Source organism: Micropterus salmoides, unplaced genomic scaffold, assembly GCF_014851395.1.
Source record: "Micropterus salmoides isolate LMB-PRFRI ecotype aquatic unplaced genomic scaffold, ASM1485139v1 Ms_hic_scaffold_10, whole genome shotgun sequence".
In the NCBI taxonomy this organism is placed as follows: Eukaryota; Metazoa; Chordata; class Actinopteri; order Centrarchiformes; family Centrarchidae; genus Micropterus; species Micropterus salmoides.
This window is the reverse complement of record NW_024040041.1, coordinates 22,414,653-22,434,282: the sequence shown is the minus strand read 5'-3', so window position 1 is coordinate 22,434,282 and position 19,630 is coordinate 22,414,653. Positions and strand designations below refer to the sequence as shown.

Genomic DNA, 19,630 nt, shown 5'->3' with positions numbered 1-19,630 from the left:
TGCTTATGGGAAGTTTCAGGAATCTCCTCTGTGATTACGGAGAACGTCAATTGATTTTGTAATGATTTTCATCCCTATACAATACTGACTAGCTGGATATTAGTCAGAGGTAATCTTTGTTTATGATGAAACTGACAGCTGATTGGATTTGGAAAGCAGAGCAATGAAAGGTTGGCAGTTACTGGGAAGCTTTAGTTCTTATTTTATTTTCAAACTTTTACTCAACAAGCTAATTTCAGGCTGTTATAATCCCTATCTGTACTCTAATGTAAAATATTCTGGTGCTGATGGTGGATTGTGTCTGCGAAAGGGGGAAGAGCAGGTTTTAACCCCTTCTGCCTCAGAAGGAAATAGACCTATTGATTGTTATCTGCTGTCCTGCCACCAAGGAACCAAGGGAGCTCTTGAGACAACACTACATGTCCGGACATCCAGGAATCTAGCTGCTGGCTAGTCTGTTGCCATAGAGACAGGTTGTTGTCATGCCGACAAGCTAGCCATGTCATGTGAAAAAACAAAGGATAAGGTGAGAGGATCAGACCACAGAGATGCTCACACCTTTGCTGTGGAGTATTGGGACGGCAGAGCCTTTGAAAATCAGTCACCTCTCAGGCTGTGAGTGCCCAGTGCTACGACATGGTTGGTTTGGAAGATGCATTAGTATTAACACACACTGATTTCGCTCAGGATGAAAGGCACACAGAGCGAGAGCTGGAAAGCCTTTAGAAGCAAAGGTTGACACTTTGTAAAGAAAAGTAAGAGAAAGAGACTTGGCATGAAACTGGAGGTAGTAGGGAGAGATTTCATGCACTGGTTCCACAGAGCTTTTCCTGCTCACTAAAAGCAGTCTAGAGAACCCTGCATGGGCACTTCAAAATACTCATGATTTCTGCCCGTTGGTGCTGTCCATATGTGCCTGGAATATGTGATCAACTCCACTGATATGGCTCTGCGCCCGATGGGGGAGGGATAGAGGGATGGAGGGAGGCGGGGGAAGAGGGAGTGAGAGAGACTGATAAAAAAACGCAGCATGCCGAGTACATCCAGAGAAGCAATGGATGGGATGAAAGAAAGAACAAAGTGAGAGAGAGAGAGAGAGAGAGAGAATAAGGATACATGGGTTTATGAACATAGACTGACAATTGAGTGAAGGATGCTTTAAAAAAGAGGCTAACAAATGGAGGGAGATTGAATGAAGGACAGATAAAGGAAGAGTGAGGCTGAGCGGTGTTGGGCCCTGTGGAAGCCACTGACCACTCTAATTATCCTCTATTTTCTTCAAACAAGGCTGAGGCATTGTTAGTCGGTCCCCTGGGACACAACGCGTTCCTCATTTTCTCTGAGATTCAATTCCACTCCATCCTCCTCTGTCTTTTACATATAAAACACTTTCTTCAATTATTCCTCTGACGTTCATATCTGTATTATTTGACGCCTTTGCCTATTCAGACTGACTGCTCATTTCGCCCCACTCTAGTGTGACTAGAATCAATCCCAGGCTCATTCCAAGATAGGCAGAGAGAGTGGATTTGTGTGTGTGTGCGTGCACGTGTGTGCATGCGTGCATGCGTGTGCACCCTGGGTGTATAGTTGTTTGTTGAGTATGATTGAAGACAAGACAGAGTGAGATTGGAGAAAAAGACAGACCAGCAGAGGGAGGGCAATGTGTTTTAAAAGGTGAATGCAAATTGAGCGTTTGTCTGTGTGTGCATGCAAGAGTCAGGCCAAGGAAGTAAGTATGCATGTGTGTTTAGTCTAATGAAGGTGTTTCCAGCTTACGCTTGCCCTGCTCTCTCCCTTGTGTAGGACAGCATGGTTTATTTGAGATCAAATGAGGCAACAATTACACGGTAGATGCCTTTCTCTCTCAATCGATAACAAACAAAAGGAGCATTCCATCAGAGGCTTTTAACCAGAGGTGCTGCTGCATGCATTGTTATCTAAAGAGTACTGTCTCATTGTTACATTGCATTGGATCTCACAAGAAATCGGAGTTGGCTTTAAGCACGTTGAGAGAGTGATTTTCAAATGGATGCTCTCCGCCAAATAGATGTTTTTCATTAAAGTGGAATTAAAGTGAGCAATCTTCATGTAACACCATTTCTCTTCCAAAGGAAGGTAGTTACTGGCTGTTCAAAAAGTCTAAAAAAGCCATCAGACGATATCGTATGCTAATGTGCATATGAATATTTCAGCTACATCCCCCACTTTTAGAGGTGGAGATAGTACTGTGCTGTGTATAATAAGCATGATCATGAGCCATCTGCAGTTTAGATAAGCAAGTAGAGTAACTCAGTTTTTGATTTGTATTGTATTTCTACTAATTTGTCGGCAAATAGTTTTGTCAGTAAACAACATTCTATAAAATTCTTAATAATAGTAACTCCATCCTGTAAGCATGCAAATAGGAGTAATTCTTTGTGTTCACAAGTTTATTTTCCCAGATAATATGTTATCTTTGTACCTGAGCCTTTAACCTGCTTGTCAACATGTCTATGACCTGCTGCTTACCTATAATTCCTTGTCTCAGCTCTGCTGTTTTTTTGTTTTAAAAGACTGCCTGCTGACTTTAAAAAGCTTATTTTTTGATCACTGTTCTAAGTAAACTGCCTGTTAAGCCTTCCTGCCAAGTCCTTTGTCAGCATTTGAGTCAGCGCGGGTCCTGTTGCCAGTCACTGTGACACATAGACATCCAAATGAAAGAGTGCAACATGGGCATCCTATTGAAGTTATCTCTCCAGCCACTGTGAGATGTAATGCCAATAACCAGTGCCATTTGAGCCTTGAAAAAAAACCTGAGCCTCTTTTATTTGCTAACTGATTTTTTTCACATGTTTATCAATCTTTGACTAAACAATCTTTGACTAAATTGTCTTGGTTTTAAAAGTGAGGTGTGTTGTGTGCACTTGCAGTCCTTACAGGGAGTCTTTTGACATTTGGTAGCCTTTTATGCTTATTGAGCTGCAACTGTCATGGTTGACAATGCCAATAAAGTGAAGTTGGAAAAAAATGGAAACAGCCCAGTGAAATCAACACATTTTACACCGTATTTGTATTTTCAGGCATCAAGCATCAGCTCAAGTCAAGCTTCAAACATAAGTCCTGTAAGTTGTGCAATGGAGTTAAAAGCACCTTTATGTAAGATTTAGTGTGATTTGGCACCCCTACTGTTTCAGAATATAATTGCTGCAGTAAATAAGGACAGACATGCATTTTTCATGATTACATTACTTGTAACTGTCGCAGAGACATGTTTAATTGAGGTGTTTATTTTATATGTTTCTGTATAAAATAAGAAAATGTAAAATAAATAAAATGTAAAAGGGCAACATGAATACAAAATGTGGGCAGTGCAGTGGTTAGCACTGACGCCTCACAGCAAGAAGGTCGTGGGATCAAACCCCGCCTTTCTGTGTGGAGTTTGCACGTTGTCCGCGTGGGTTCTCTCCGGGTGCTCTGGCTTCCTCCCACTGTCCAAAGACATGCAGGCTAGGTTAATTGGGTCTCCAAAATTGTCCTTAGGTGTGAGTGGTTGTCTGTCTATGTGTGGCCCTGCGATAAGATATTACTTCACTTCACCAGCTAATCGATATTACTTCACTGGTCCAAAAGAAAGAATGCCAGCTCAGTGTCTGTCTGGCAGCTTCTTACTTAGTCACTCTCTTTTTCTATTCTTGGTTTCCTCTGTTAAGTTCCTCTTCCGTCTCTTCACAAAAGCCATTAGCTAACGTTAAATCCATACATGTTGCTGAGACCCGGTTATTTTGCACGTTTGCCTGGCCCCAGCACGATACCAGCACCGCTCTCTACCAGATGTTGCTCAGTCACGCACTGCTAGCTATAAATCTTGAGCTGACGTTAGCAAACTTACTAGATAACACACTCGTACATCGGTAATGTTACTGTAAGTGCTCTTGCGTCAGTTGCTGTTCAGCTTTGTTGGCTCGCTTGCCACCCGCTCTCATGCTTGGTCACTATGGATGGGTATCGCTACACCATACCTCTAAAGTATTGACCGAAATAGCCCAGCATTGAGTAGTATCGAAATGTGTCTAGTCAAACCAGTACTGCATTCGATCCTTTTTGTAACCCGATCGGGGAAACAATTACTATTTGTATAGTTTTGCTTGCAGCCAAACACATAAGCAACACATTGAAAGAAAGAGAACGTCGTGCCTCTTTTATTCCTTATGTGCGATTTTAAAATTTGCCTGATTTTAACAGCCCCTCAGCATCGGCTGCAGCTCATATCACTTGTCACCAATCGATCACTGTGTTCCATCATATCAGTTCAACGCTTTTGTTACGGAGTAGCAATCAGCTGATTTTCCTCACAAAGCCTCCGGCTGCGGCTGATACCAGATGTTGTCTGATCGGCTGGATGTGCAGCCTCTCTTTTCCTCTGTTTGCTTCTTTACAGTCTTTAGTGTAATTTAAGCCGACTTGTTTCTCGTTTTCTATTTCTTATTGTCGTCTATTTGGAGTTTTGCGACTCACCATTAATGGAAAAAGAGACTCGCGGAGATCGTTCAATTCAGTTCTTCAAGATTTCCATCCATCCATCGTCAACCGCTTATCCTGCGTACAGGGTCACGGGGGGGCTGGAGCCAATCCCAGCTAACATCGGGTGCAAGGCGGGGTACACCCTGGACAGGTCGCCAGTCCATCGCAGGGCCACGCATAGACGAACAACCACTCACGCACTCTCACCTAAGGACAATTTAGGGTAACCAATCAACCTAGCCTGCATGTTTTTGGACGGTGGGAGGAAGCCTGAGCACCCGGAGAGAACCCACGCAGACACGGGGAGAACATGCAAACTCCACACAGAAGGGCCGGGGCAACCCGGGGTTTGAACCCACGACCTTCTTGCTGTGAGGTGACAGTGCTAACCACCACACCACCGTGCCGCCCTTCTTCAAGTTTTATTGATTAAAAATTAACAAAATTATTCCCTATTGTTTACTGTCATTAAATGTATCAAAAATGTGTTATTAGTATTTAAAATAGAGCACCTTGCTTGCCATAACAACAATAAAAATAATAATACCAATCAACTACCATGGCTTCAACAGGTGGCATTTTATGTAAGGTACGAATGAAGTACTCTATTGCTATAGTTATCACTTTAAGGGAGCCGGTTTTGGTACTGGTATCGATCACTCTTGTTTTCTCTTCCTTGCGTCCTCTTACAACGTGTTCTTCGCCTCTTCTTCGCCTCTGTCCCTCTATTCATACTGACAATACCAAGCTTCTTCTAAAGAACTTTCATTGCACATTCTATACTTATTGCTTGCTTGCTAAAGAGTTGTGTTGCTGTGTGACATTATGGCATAAAGCATTACGCCATTGTTGTTATAGGTTTCCTGCCCGGGATTCTAGTTTTACACAGTCCAATAGCAGGCGCCCCGGGCCCTGAGTGGCAATGACAGAGACACAGTTCTCCCCATTACAAGGCAGTGTACCCTCAAAATGATTTTGAAGCTGTTATTTTAAGATAAAATGACTACATAATGTTGCTTTAAGTAAACAACAGACTTGTACACAACCAAAAGCTCTGCCTTTGTCACTGTAGACCCCTTGCAGCTGCAGAGAGGGATAATAATAAGAGAAAGCTTTAATATGTTACATTTGATGAATAACTTTGGTGTCATCACTTGGGTTTGTGTGGGAGGTGGAGTGTTTCTGTATTATGTGTTGCTAGTAATGGAGCGGTCTCACAATGCTTTGCCATCTTTGATTGTGAAAAAAGGAGAAGGGACTTGGATTCAAGACAGTCTCTAATGTAGCTGTTGTTCTGCTACTTGCTGTTTGTCATTCAACAATCAAGATTCTGTCAAATCCACTGATAGATTGTAACTGAAATGGCAGTGACACCCTTCACATTCTGGTCCTGTGCAGCCAACAGAGACACAACAACAACGGCTGGGTTCTCCCTTTCTCTCTTTTATTTTAACTCCCACCTGAGCTACCTAAATCCGGTAGGGAAAAGAATGACAATATATTCCCCTCTGATAAAAAAAAGTCTTATTTTTTCTTTGCTGGTATTTTATTTCTGTTGACAACCTTCTGAAATATAACAAAAAAAATTTAAATCACCAAAATACAGCAAATACTGTCTCAATTGCTGCCATTGTTAGTTTTACATTTCACTGTATCACATCATGTTTACATTGTCCTCTTGGTTAGGCCTCCAGTACTGTCCATGCTGTGGCCAGACCTGCTATATTCCAGGTCTAATTTCAAAGAACTCAGTTTCACAGTGTTCTTCTTCAGATATTTTTGTAATGCAATGCAACCACCACTGGCTTGCAGACTTTGCCATACACGTTTTATATTCAGTTTATTTCTTTTGAAGAGCAACGTGACACAATTATAAAAGTAATGAAACACACTCATATGTACAGTATCTAGGTCACCTTGTGTTAGAATTTCATCTTTCTTTGAAGGTTGTCAAAATGAAAGTGAGGCACACAATAAAGGTGGCAGACGTCTCTTCAGCAGTTTAAAACCACTTAAAAAGTGAATATCATTGCTTCCCTGGTCACTGTCTTAGCCTTAATCTTTTGTACCTTTTGCACTCTGGGCCTCATTCAGAATTTACAGTTGGCAGGTGTTTCCATATTCAGTGAGAAGCTTGCCCCACTGGGACTGGTGTGAGCACATAGGTAATAGGCGTACTCCACTCATGCTGTCGGGGGGAAAGGCAGGATTGGCCTCCGCTCCACAGAAAGCGCAGGGGACCCAGATGAAGGAGATATGAACTCTGTGTATGTGCATATGCGCTGGTTGTGGGCAGATCTGCATGGTCTTGTGCACATGTGTATGTATTTTCATGCTTGTGTGTGTTTATGTGCAAGGGTGTGTGTACACATAGGGGAAGCGCTGATGTTCCAGTCTGCTGGCTGACAGACAGTCTCTTGGTTAATGAGCAGCTGTCGGCCATCACTATTCATGAGCCCTGTCACTCACCTCCTCTCTCAAAGCACCGGCACCTGAAACCCTGAAACCCCTAGTCTCTCATTAGCACTGCAGCAGCACAGGTACACACATCAACGCACAGTCTATCTAACATAAGCACGCATTAATTCTACAACATGACCGTAATGCTCATACATGTGTGTAAAGATGTCCAAAAAAAACATACAGTGCACAGAGCGTCAGTGGAGCCTGCATCTTCAATAGAATTCAAATTGAAGCACTGTGGTTTCAGCAGACTAGGTTCTAGTTTATTCAGACAGGAAAGCATTCAATGAGAACATCGCTGCACTTTCATCTGATGCTGAAACAGGCATACATATGGGACTAGAAATGGTTGTTTGATGTGTCCTAGAGGAAATAGACTGAGATTTGGGGGTTTAACTAAAGACCTGTGTTTGTGCTGCACTGTATGAGGGATATTCAAAGAAAATGAAACACCAGCATGAAGTGATAGTGACTTAATGTTAACATTGGCCTGGGTTCTCTGCTTTTATGTGTGTCTACTGTATCCCAGAGAAACAGGTCACGGCTTATTAGTAACAAAAACACAATCTGCTATCATTACATGGTGGAATACACTATTCAGTAACTTTCTGTATTTATTTGAGATGTTGAATTTTAGAGAAACCCTTGGCAGATGCTGCCATCCTTCTTGAACCTAAGCTATTGTGGAATGATGATCATTAGTAATACAGCTTTCCCAACTCTCTCTGATTACTTCTGTGCCTGGAAACCAAGTCAAAGCCACTAATGCACTTTTGGGTGACCGTACTGTGAGTGTGATCTGCATGTGTATGTGATTTGGAGACAAAGAGAGGGTCTCTTGCTGCTGCAGTTTTTGATCATTCAGTATGCAGCATGAAAAAAAGAGAGTGAGAATGAGAAACGAGAAAAAGTAGTCTAAAAGAGCAAATCAGAGTTATTGAGAAAGACAGACATAGAAAAACGAGTGACTGCAGGAATAATTCCCGATTGCAGGTTCAGAATATTGCTTCCTGTCTCAGGTTGGTTCTGAATTATTGAAGAGCAGCAGAGTCAGGCCCAATTGTCCTCATTTTTGGGAAACATATGAAAGCATAATTCAAACGTTGCCAGTTGCAGTGACAAGTGGAGAGAAAGGGATGCACTTTATCCCCTAAGCAAGTTTATTGATTACTACACCTTATCCATTTTACTGGTATATGTACAGAGATTACATGACATTGACGATTTCATACAAGTGACAGAAACCATATTACCGTCTCTAACCACTTTATGAGTTTCTGCAGCTTCACACCTCAAATAATGTATTTTGTCTGTATCTCTCTTTAGACTAAATGAGGCTTTTGACTACCAATTATTTCCTGGTCTGTCACACAACGAGCTCTGCTTCCCCTGCTGTTCACCTCCACCTTGCAAGATTTATGAAAAGTGTCCAGGTGCCCGTGAAATGCTGCCCTGTCTGATTCTCTGTGATAGAATAACAACCGTGTCAGTGCCATACAGGAACTGATACAGGACAGGGTGCATTGATCATTCAGAGAGGGAGAGAGAAGAAAAGGGGAGGGAGAGTGAAGGAAAAGAGGTGGAGGGACGATTTCTTTGCAATCAGGACCACAGACGAGCAGCCAGACTTATCGAGGTGAATGGAAACGATTAGTTTCCCTGGCTTTTCAACTGAGGTCTAAGCCAGTGTACTCCCACAGCTGAATCACTCAGTCTCTGTTTCTCTCGCACTCTTTCCCTTGCTGCCTTGTCTGATTTATGGGAAAAAATCATCTCTATTGAGCGATGGGGTCATGCAGTTACCACTCTCACTCTCTCTCGCTTACACTCACTCGCTAACAAATCAGAAACTCTCACACACAAACACAAAGCCTAATACAGATCCCCTGTGGCTATTCTTCCTGTTTTCCTGATCAGGGCTAGGTTTGTTCATTAACACGCTCTGCCTTGGATTTATGAACAGCTGTGCATGTTTAAATTGGCCTGAGTGATTCATACAACACAGGCTTGTCTAGTGAATAACTATCACTCTCTTTCTCCCTCTTCCTGCTCTCTCATTCTCCTCATCCTCCTATTCCTCTCTGTGGTAAATAAGACACCACTGATTACTTTGCTTGTCTGGGGGAGCTTGCAGACAACTCAGTCCTCTTTTTACTGAGAACTAAGTTAAGTGAGGATGGCATGGCAGTAGTAGTGGTTGCAGCATGGATGCTGAGAGCTGCAGCAGATGGAAAATTAGGAGCAGGATGTGTGTGTGTTCAGGCAGCGGGGGTGTTCTCAAGCTGTTCGTTTGAATCTTGACTTTCTGTCTGCCAGATAATCATCTGACACTCTCTGACACACAGGGCCTTGGGCTTCCGAACATCGCTATGCTCTTTGTCCACTCACCCAGGGATTTCTATTACCCTCCCTCGCCTTCAAGTAATTTTTTTAAACTGGTTTGCTAATGTTAGCTTTGTCGATAAGCGCTTTTGATAGAAAAGGCATCTGCAGAAATGATTCCCCCCACCATTCCTGAGATAAAGAAGCTGTGGACAGGACCTGGCAGCAGAGGTGCTCGCATGCACACTAATAAGAGTATCCCAGCTCAGCCACAATTGCTCATGATTTCACATACCCGCACAGACACGTACACAGGCCTACACATCAACGACCATGTTCAGCACAAGATAGAGACGATGTAAGTTACTCCCCACCACTCGTACAGCACAAGATGCTAATCAGAAAGCAGTTTGCACACTCATGCACACATCAGTGGCATGGAAAATAATGTCTGCTGTTATCTACTGTGACACAACACGCGGATTTGGGTGCATGTGCTGAGACCAAGGGAATACCCCTGTTCATCCAGAAATGTAGATATTCCCACTGACTCTCTCTTTAATTTGAATGTCTGTTTAATTTGTTCATTTCTCACTGTGACTTTGTGACACATTCAGCTTAGTTAGAGTCAGTGTCACAGGAGAGGAGCTCAGGGCAAGGAAAACTAGAGAGAGAGACTATAGGAGGGAGGCTTGCCGGTCCAACAAACAACAAAGACACATCTCTAACATTTTCAACTCCGGGTAATGAGACAGAGATGCGAGAATAGCATGAGAGAGAGAGAGAGACACAACCTTGCCTCCGATATGAAGCAACTAAGGATCCTCCTGCCCGTGGTTTATTCTAATGGACTCCTGGGCCTAAAAGTAGCTCATCAATGCCAACTATAGACCCACAGATCTGCTCAAATCCTTGATGGAATATCAGTGAACAGCAATGCAGAGTTGTCCAAGAGTGTAGCTCATGAGTACACCACCTAACATTTTCACATCTATACGGTAAAGATTACAAGGTGGTTGTAGATAACAGATACATAACACAAATAGTGTTTACAGATCAGACCGCATCAGGTTTGGTGTGTCACCCTCTAGTTACAGCAGGAAAGGTGTTTAAAAGGTATTAGAACAATCATGTTCAGATCGCATTAAAAGAGAAACACTACAGGTATCTTCCAGAATTCATGTTCAGTTAGTAATACAGCAATTATTCATCAATTAAATATGGATACAAAAATCTGCTTTTGTAAGTGTACTACCACTTCTGTACTACCATGCAGCGTTATATATTGTAGTTTTTGTAGTATTGGTAACATCAAACAACTTAGGGATCGCAGAAAGAAAGAATTAGAGAAACAGGCATAGGAATTTGACAGATTTTAGAAACCTCCATTCATGAACACCTATCATCATGTATGTTGTACGTTTGTATTTCTAAAAATAAAAAGTTCCTCATTTGGGAGTGCATTTCCATGAGATTTCCACGAGCTATCACAAAGCTGAGCTCCAGGATCAGCTGGATGAAAGGCTCTTCTCAATGCTTTGCTCAAGCTGATTTATCTCTGTGTGGTGGAGAGACAGTGTATCCATGGTTTCCAAATTATTGTCATGTTTGACAACTCAATTCTGGAGGGTTTAGTCTTGTATATTAGTCTATCATAAAGACTTCCAGCTCTCAACAAAGATAATAGTTGTATTGCACTGTAGGGATATTATCTGTCAGCAGAAGAAAAACACGACTTTGGAGACACAATGTCACAGGAATATGTGGGCACTAGAGGGTGGAATGTGAGCAAGGGAGCCGTTGAAATACCATATTGATAGTCACTGCTCTTCTTCTTGATCATTATTCTGAGGTAGTGGCAACAGATGACCTTTCCTGGTCAAGAGCTTAGTGTGGTTTAAATTCAATTGAGTGGAAGAGAGCAGAAAAGAAGAAAAAAAATAACATGGTAACCTTTATTCTTCCATTGACGCTAACCTTGAACAATGGGTCTCAAAGGGGATGAGCGCCTTGTACTTTAATGTGTGCAAGAGAATAAACTTTAGAGTGTGTGTGTTTGTGTAGATGTGGGTATATGTGTGTGTTATATATGCATGGATGGAGTGGTAGCAACAGATAAGTAGTCAGACCGACTGTGGAAGGGGTACAATGAAACTGTTGTACATGCAATGTCAGACACTGGTGAAAAATAAAGTAGTCATTGGGACTTTTATCATTTATTTTTGTCTCGTTCATGTCTGTCTGACATAAATATCCATCAGCACAGCTCTTGCTACCTCCACCCAACATACCTAGTCTCCACAACTGCAATTCTTATCCTCAGCCATTTCAGCACTGACCTCTTCTCTTGTTCTCACCATCCATCTTTCAGTGCCTCTGTCTCCTCCTTACCTTCCCTCTTGAGGACTGAAACATGGCTAATTGAAATAAATGAACTGGGGAGCAAATCAGAGCTGATTACATCGGCTATGTGGGGATGCTGATTGTAAGCTTGTTGAGGGAATGTTGCAGAAGTAGTTGGTAATGAAGAGCCTTGTTTGTCTATTACACTCCGACTGGACATTCCAGACAGCCACATGCTCTAATGGATATCTACAAGGAAACAGAATCATTTCTTGTTTGTTTATATTCGCACATCAGTTTTTGACAAATACATTTGTTTTTCATTCAGGCAACAGATTACTGCTCATAAGGTCCTCAGAATAACTGTACAGTATATAAAATTAGTACAACAAACACTATACACATAAGGGGCAGCGAAGGATAGGACAGGAGGAGAGGAGTTGATTACTGGAATGTTTAAATGCTATGAAACAAATAGAACAGCGGGACTGAATTGCAAAATTACACATGCTAGATACACAGTCTACTGTTTGAGTTGGAGGAGGTAGGCAGAGCATTAACAAATGTAATTTGCAAAAGGGCAATCAAAATTAAAAAAACGTTAACTTACATACAATTTCTGTAATATTTCACAGCTCAATTTGTTAATTTGATTTCTGTTTAAACTGACATACAGAGACAGACTGTACTAATAATGACATCAAAAAACAAATCCTGGAGCTTCTCCACAGACAGTGAATAATGGAATAACCTGGCACTATAATAGCACCCATGGTAAATTAACTGGGATGTGAGGACAATTTCTAATTCACAGCTCAGCAATTTCAAAAGGAAATTTGAAAGAAAAAAATCTACAATAGATTAACTTCTTAAAACTTAACCTGATTGTATCAGTAACTCCAGTCTAGAGAGTTGTCTGTATCCGTAGATACTGGATTTATTTATCTAAAATCAGTGGAACAGCATAATGTAAATTTGGTTTAAGAGTGGATTTTCCCTTTTACGCAATCAACCACATTACTCTGAACTGTCCCTAACCTCTTTTCACTGGCCCTCTGAAATTGGTACAATCAGCAAGATGTGCAAAAAAACACAGTAGATTAGTCCCCAGCCTTTGAGAGTGTTTCATGCTGCTGAAAGAGCAATAACCCCCCTCTCGTTAGTCCTATAATCCTGCCCACAGAGACACACAAACACAGTGACACAAAAATAACAGAATCATCTTTAGCACCACTGAAGAGCAAATCTTGTCAAATTAACAGCAACATATTCTGTTGAAACGTCAACATATGAACGAAACAGAGAAGAAAAAAAAAACTGTGTAGGGCATAAAAGTGAAAACGGGTAATGTCAGCAGATGCGTGAGACATCTCTTGGTATAAAGGACTGCACTTAAGACTAGAGAACATTTTAATCAGCATGCTCTTAATTCTTGCCCTGAAATATCCCCAACCTAGTTGCTGAGGTGTGTCACTGCAAATATATAACACAGTAGAAAGGATGTTAGTCTGACATATACAGTACTGTAGTCCTTGGGAACATGAAGGGCTCAAAAAGCTTATTATCAACCCATGGAGGGAAGCGGTCCAATAAAGGAAACAACCTTATCCGTTCAAGTAAGTGTCGGGTTCAATAACTAGCTACGCCTAGTGAATACTAATTAAAGTAATTCACTGAGCAAACTGCAGTTGAAGGGTAAAAAGGACAATTTATCATTCGTGCACACAGGAAAGTAATTACTGTGCTAGTGTGGAATTAATATGCTAGGCTAGTTCACAACTGCTATGCAATTGTCATTAAAGTGAAATGTGAGCATGCAAATGAGTATGACAACGTCTCTAATTTATTGAGTCGCAGTCTGTGTAAAACATTAGCTGGCAACTAGTTCATCCATGGTCTGACAAGTCACACTTAACTGACCCATACCGAAGAATGACAGACTGTTCCTTTCCGTGACCGGACAGATCTGTCTTGTTTATGAGTGGTTATCATCAAGTGGTGCAATCCTCACAATTTCAGAGGACAAATTACAGGACACTCGACACAGAAACAAAAACACTTAAAATTAAATATATTTAGCTGGAATATTTCCCTTTAGTAAATGTGCTTTGTTCCCACTGTTGTGGTCCTCTTTCTCGCCATTCTTCTTATTGTTGCAAACCCATACAACCTATTTCATTGTCTGTTGAAGAGTCTTAAATAATATACCACAAACCCACTACATACAGGCACATAATATAATAAATATTGCTTGGGGCAGCGGTAAAGGTCCAGTTTCTTTTACTGAAAACTTGCTGTGCAGGTCTTTTTTGTTTGTTTGTTTGTTGTTGGCAAGATTTTAACCATTGAAGCATACTCGTCCAACTTGGAATCCAAACTTCTGGTTGCTGTTGCCAAAGTCTGCTGGAGCCACATCTATAATAGGGAGCAGCTCTGCTGAGGGGGAGTCGATCTCTAGAACAGTCTTTTCCTGACCTTTGCGGAACTGAAAGAGAGAAATTAAAGCCATTATTAGAATTTGCTTGGATTAACCCGAATAACTAGCTCTCCCCACTCTGTGGCCAAAATCCCTATTCAAGTCGATGATTTGATGGCTACCCACTTATTAAATAAAGTACAGTACCAGCTGACCACACAACACAATTGATAAACATGTGAGTTTATCTTAGCTAATTCTTATTTGTCTATCTAGTTTCATTCCCTAGCATGTCCCTGCACTGACCTGGCATCCATCATGCACTGCATTAATGAAAGGGCTTTTGGCTTGTGTCAACTCCTCGTCATTGCTGCCCCGGAAGCGGAGGGCACGCTGGTAGGAGCGGGAGGTGCTGTCAAACCAGCCTGCCGAGTTCTGGCAGGTGTAGGTGAAGCCCTGCTTAGCCGTGGCACTCAGTAGTTTCAGGAAGGTCAGCTGAACTACATGTACAGGGTTTCCATCCCTGTCATTGTAGGAGAACTGGATGACACAGACACATAGGCATTAGTGTACTACATAGGCAGAGAAATATAATATGTACTATAGCATCACGGTTAAAACAGCATCACCCTTAAATTACATTGAAATCTCATTGAATGAAAAAATATACGCAAAATATTAACTGTGTCAGACAAAAATAAATTCTAGTTGTAATTCCATCACGGAAATTATAAATCTTGTTCTGGTGAGGGAGTTTACCAAGAAAGGGTGAAAAAATGTTACACCAACTTCTCTTCAGAATCAGGACAGACAGGGAAAGTAAAGTAGGAAGTAAAAAAAACTATGTAGATTCAATGACTCTGTGAGAAAGTCAGTGAATTGCAATTTGTCTGGCAGCTCGGTGATTATCTGAGAGGAGAGACCTCTGATCAGGTACACACGAAAGACCATTACTCTAAACATGCTGCCCTGAATGCTAGTCAATGAGAGAGAGCTTCCAATGGCTTTGTGTGAGTCATCATGACTGCTGAAATCAGCTGCTGGCTGAGCAGCAGTCTGGAAAATAAGGTATCTCATTGCACATGCTCTGATAAATAGATACCAAATTATACAATGCACAGATTTACAAATAAACAAATAAACATTCACATGAAGCCATGTGCACATAAATGGAAACACACATGCATGCCTGCACATATATGTGAATACACTTGTATAAAGGCTCGCACCTCAGTCATTTGCATGGATATCATTCAAACACTTTCAATTAGGATGAGTAATTTAGCTGAAAAAGACTGCCTAGCATTTGGAGCCAGCTCAGATTAATGGTAGGAGGTGAGGTGAGGTAAGGTTTGATTTATTTTTATTTTACCTGCTTGCCTTTTCTGTATTGGCTGTACCAGCTTCCTGGCTTCTCTTTGTTCCACGCTGCTAATTTCACCTAGACACACAGAGGGAGAAGGGAGGAGGTTGAGTAAAATTTTAGGCTCAAAGGCTAGATTTATGTCTCTGCTGTAATATGACAAGGTCAGCTTTGTAAAGCCTGACAGCAAGAGATTGGAGACTTACCATCTCAATCCTCTTTTCAGGGTAGAGACATGTCTCTCCATCAGCTGTGAAGTTACAGTAAACCCTGATGGAATCTCTGTGACAGCCCTGGTTAGGATCAATCCAGTAGTCTCCTACAAAGTGCACAAAGAAAGGACATCAATCTAGCACCAGATACTTGAATAATGAAGGGTAACAAGGCCATCATAAAGAATGTGCTGATGGAAGCATGTGGTTGTTTTTCTTGAAAGGCCACTGTGTGTGAATAGCTGTTCTTCTGTTTTATTGTGGATTTTTGTATATCATGTTGTATATTTTTGCTTTTTAATATGTTTTGTGTCGCTGCTACCATGGCCAGGTCTCTCTTGTAAAAGAAATATCTCAGTGGGACTTTCTGGTGAAATAAAGGTAAACTAAAATAAAATGCTGGCGGATGTGTGCATATTTAAAATGAGTTCAGATTTTCCAGGAATAGTTTGTCTTGGATAAAACATTTAAGGTGAAATGAGCATAAATTATGAAGCAATGTCTTTGCTAACCGTCTTTGTAGTGAGGCTGAACCATCATAAGCTCTTTGCAGGTCCGGGCAGGGCTCTCAAAGGTTCCCAGGGGCCTCCTCATCAAGTCCACTTCTGTTTTCATGGAAGACAGGGTGGCAAAGACTTCTTCCATTCCCTCGGCGTCCTCCAGAGGCTGATCTCCCTGCAGGAACTCCCCCATATCCATATCCTCCTCCCTGGATGGGGCTGCTCCTCCTGCCCTACTGGAGTGCCTTCGTCTCTTCCGCCTGCCCTCCCTGATAGGCAGGGGCTCAATCATTGTTGCAGGTGGTCCCTGGAGGTAGAATAGAGAGGTGAGCAAGAGGTGAAGGGGAAAGGAAGAGATTAAACCTGACACTGAGAAGGCCATGATGTGGATCATTGGCAGTACTCACTGGGGGTCCTGGGGGTCCAGCCGGGCCTGTATCTCCTCTGGGACCAACAAGACCCTGGAGTATAGGAGAGAACAAAACTCTGTGTCAATCATGTCTCACCTGGAGCCTCTCTCACACTACATGGCTAAATCCCAGCTTTATCCAGGCAGATATTGCTGCTGCTTTATAGGATTATCCAACTGTGTGCATCAGCACTCTGTGGTCAAAGCCTTGGCTCTCAAGACACACTATAGTGGTTTTCATAACATCACACACACCAGAACCAAATCCTATTAAAACAGCCCAATGGAAAAATCACACACAAGACAAGCGTGGCTGTACAGCAGGCTTTTAGTTCCAAAGACATGCGGTAAACACAGTAGAGCATTATGATAATGAAGCATGGTACATTTAAGCCCACAAACACACTTTTTCTCTCTTCCCCAGCATATGTTCCCAGCAGCTGCTAACCAAGCTAAGGTGTGAGTACAGAAATGGCAATAAATAAGACAGATTCCTGGACTCACCGTTTCTCCCTTCGATCCTTTCTCTCCAGCTGCACCCTAAGAGTGGAGACAAGGAGTAAGTTAGCAGTAAAAGGATAAAAGCCACTACAGCTTAGAAAACTATCTAATTACAGTAAAACTTTGAATAATAGCCCGGGCTTTTATTTGCTAAAGTCACTGAACTGACACTGCCTATATTTGGGTGAGGCGTCCATATGAAACCAAATAAACCTTTGCAAAAGGATGGCTTAAAAGATGCATTCCTGATACAAATGACATTTGTCATCTGCATTAACAAGATACAACTGACCACAAGTATAAACTTCTTATGGACGGTTCAACAATTATAATTTAAATCTACTGTCTGGTTATATTATTAACAATTTTGATATGCAGCTTCCACATACATTAATTGGTGTCCAGACATACATAGCCCACAAAAGGTATAAACAGGTTTTTAAAGCTCCACTGTAAGAAGGCAAATTATTTTTTAATTCTTTATGCAAAGTAGCAATAATGTATGTTTTTCATGCACATCTTATTGCTTTGGGCATCAGTCAGTGATGGAGCCATTCAGCTTAAAAGGTTTATTACAGCCTACCTTACATAAAAACTGTCCAAAAACATTCTCAATGCAACAAGCAGTAAGCCTGTGTCTGTTAATGATTACTGCTTCTAGTTGTATTCAAACTTGCTTAGAGGTGTATTTAGAAGTCATCATCAAAAGCTATCTTATGCCATGGGATGGACAACAGTATACAAATAAGCTGAGACATATATATATATATATATATATATATTGTTTACTGAAAAAGTAATTCAGTAGCTGTATTTTCTGACTGAGCAAAAGTTTTAAGCCTAAAACTTAGCAAAATCAAAGGACTAACCATGTGTGGTAGCGGAGAACATAATCGTTCATACAATGATAGAAAAACATATATATTTTGTAACAACTATGCCACTTACTGATAGTCCAGGTGGTCCTAATGGGCCAGTGGGACCAGGTGGGCCAGCCACACCCTAGATATTAGGACAAGCATATCTTGTTACTGAAATGTACTTCCTTTGTGTAGAAAGGTATCAAATCCATCACGTTGCAGCCATATTTACCCCATCTCCTTTAGGTCCTGGTGTACCCTGGTTCCCTGGCAGGCCTCTGTCTCCCTTCTCACCAGGTTCTCCTGGGGGCCCAATTAGACCGATCAACCCACCATGACCCTGCAGACAGAGACATGGTTCATCACCATTGCTTCCCAGGGTTTAGTCTGGCCCTAAATGTTTTCTCTTTAAATGGCTAAACACTCACTTTATCTCCCTTCGTCCCAGGGTCTCCTTTCAACCCTGGTAGTCCTGGTGGCCCCTGTTAATAATGTCAGATGTATTAGTTGGCTAATGCTGTAGACTGGGTATATGAAATATGGTTTGCTTGTGTTGGGTTTGAATACTTGTTAGTCATCAGAAATGTCCCAGTCCCCCTTCTCATTTTGTATGCTCTGATTAACAGCCAAATATAAGGATCTTACTATCGGTCCAGGTGGTCCAGTTTGTCCTGGTGCTCCATTTAACCCTTGCTCACCCTAGAAAATAAACATATGAATTAGTAATTGTCTTATAGAGTGCTGAAGAATTGATTAGACACAAACATTCTGATTATTGTCAGTCTGACATTATGTTTTACATTGTGTACTGACCGCGGGACCTGGGATGCCTCGAAGACCTTCTGGGCCAGATCTGCCTGGCTGCCCTTGGGGTCCCACTGGGCCTGTCTTCCCCACTGGACCCTGCGTTCCTATCGAACCCTACAGAGCAGAGGGACAGACAGAGTCATTAAGACATTAGGAGAAAAGAGATCAGAAAGGATTTGTTGGAAGGTACCATACACAACTGCAGAGCTCAGTGTCAATCATTATTCTTACCTTGGCTCCCTTCATGCCTTGCTTCCCTTCTTTTCCTGCAGCACCTATATGACCCTGGGGTTGAGAAAAACAATGTTGTTGAGCTTATGTCAATAGCTATTAAATTCAAACAATAACATATAGCTACATACAGATGCATGCACAAAAACATCTACAATATGCTACGCTCACCCTCCGTCCAGGAGGTCCTGTAGGACCTGGCTCTCCAGAGGCTCCTAGAGGTCCCTACAGAGAACAGGAAAAGGACCAAAGTTAAACAGGAACACATTCCCACCCAGTCATAAAAACACTCAGAAGAAAGCCCCCATAATGAAGACGCAAAACCTCAATATGTCATGGGCCCAATCCCAATGTCTACCCTCACAGACTTTGAGGCGCGTTCCTCGGAAGTCCGTCAGGGCTTAGGGCTGTCCCACTGTCAAATCGCCAAGTGCGCGGACATTTTGAGCCCTTTTTAGAGCCTTTTTGTAAGTCCGCATTTCTGCAGACTTTGGCTGAGGGAACTGCCCACAGTTTATAGCGGTATGACGTGAAACACGGGGGTTACCAGGCGAGAGAAAAATCATGGCAAATCTGCGTTATAAGAGAAGAAGAAGAAATGATGATGTTAAAATTGTTGAAAGTTTTCTTAACTTAAGATGGTACATAGATCACATGAAGTCAGATGAATGCAATCACCTTATTACAAACTATTTATTTT

At 41.8% G+C, this 19,630-nt stretch overlaps 1 protein-coding gene across 2 annotated transcripts in view; it reads right to left on the bottom strand.

Annotated features, from left to right (window-relative positions):
- Positions 1-11,488: 11,488 nt before the first annotated feature.
- The window catches only part of col5a3a (collagen, type V, alpha 3a), a 48,555-nt gene continuing 40,413 nt past the window's right edge, over positions 11,489-19,630 (bottom strand). For both annotated transcript variants that reach the window (XM_038702460.1, XM_038702469.1), the window contains 14 exons: positions 19,102-19,155; positions 18,931-18,984; positions 18,706-18,813; positions 18,538-18,591; positions 18,321-18,374; positions 18,125-18,232; positions 17,981-18,034; positions 17,036-17,071; positions 16,530-16,583; positions 16,135-16,429; positions 15,617-15,729; positions 15,420-15,488; positions 14,354-14,587; positions 11,489-14,116 (listed from right to left, as the gene is read on the bottom strand). In XM_038702460.1, coding sequence (XP_038558388.1) covers positions 13,970-14,116; positions 14,354-14,587; positions 15,420-15,488; positions 15,617-15,729; positions 16,135-16,429; positions 16,530-16,583; positions 17,036-17,071; positions 17,981-18,034; positions 18,125-18,232; positions 18,321-18,374; positions 18,538-18,591; positions 18,706-18,813; positions 18,931-18,984; positions 19,102-19,155 — 1,434 coding nt within the window. In that variant the 3' untranslated portion in view covers positions 11,489-13,969. The remainder of the gene's footprint in view (positions 14,117-14,353; positions 14,588-15,419; positions 15,489-15,616; positions 15,730-16,134; positions 16,430-16,529; positions 16,584-17,035; positions 17,072-17,980; positions 18,035-18,124; positions 18,233-18,320; positions 18,375-18,537; positions 18,592-18,705; positions 18,814-18,930; positions 18,985-19,101; positions 19,156-19,630) is intronic.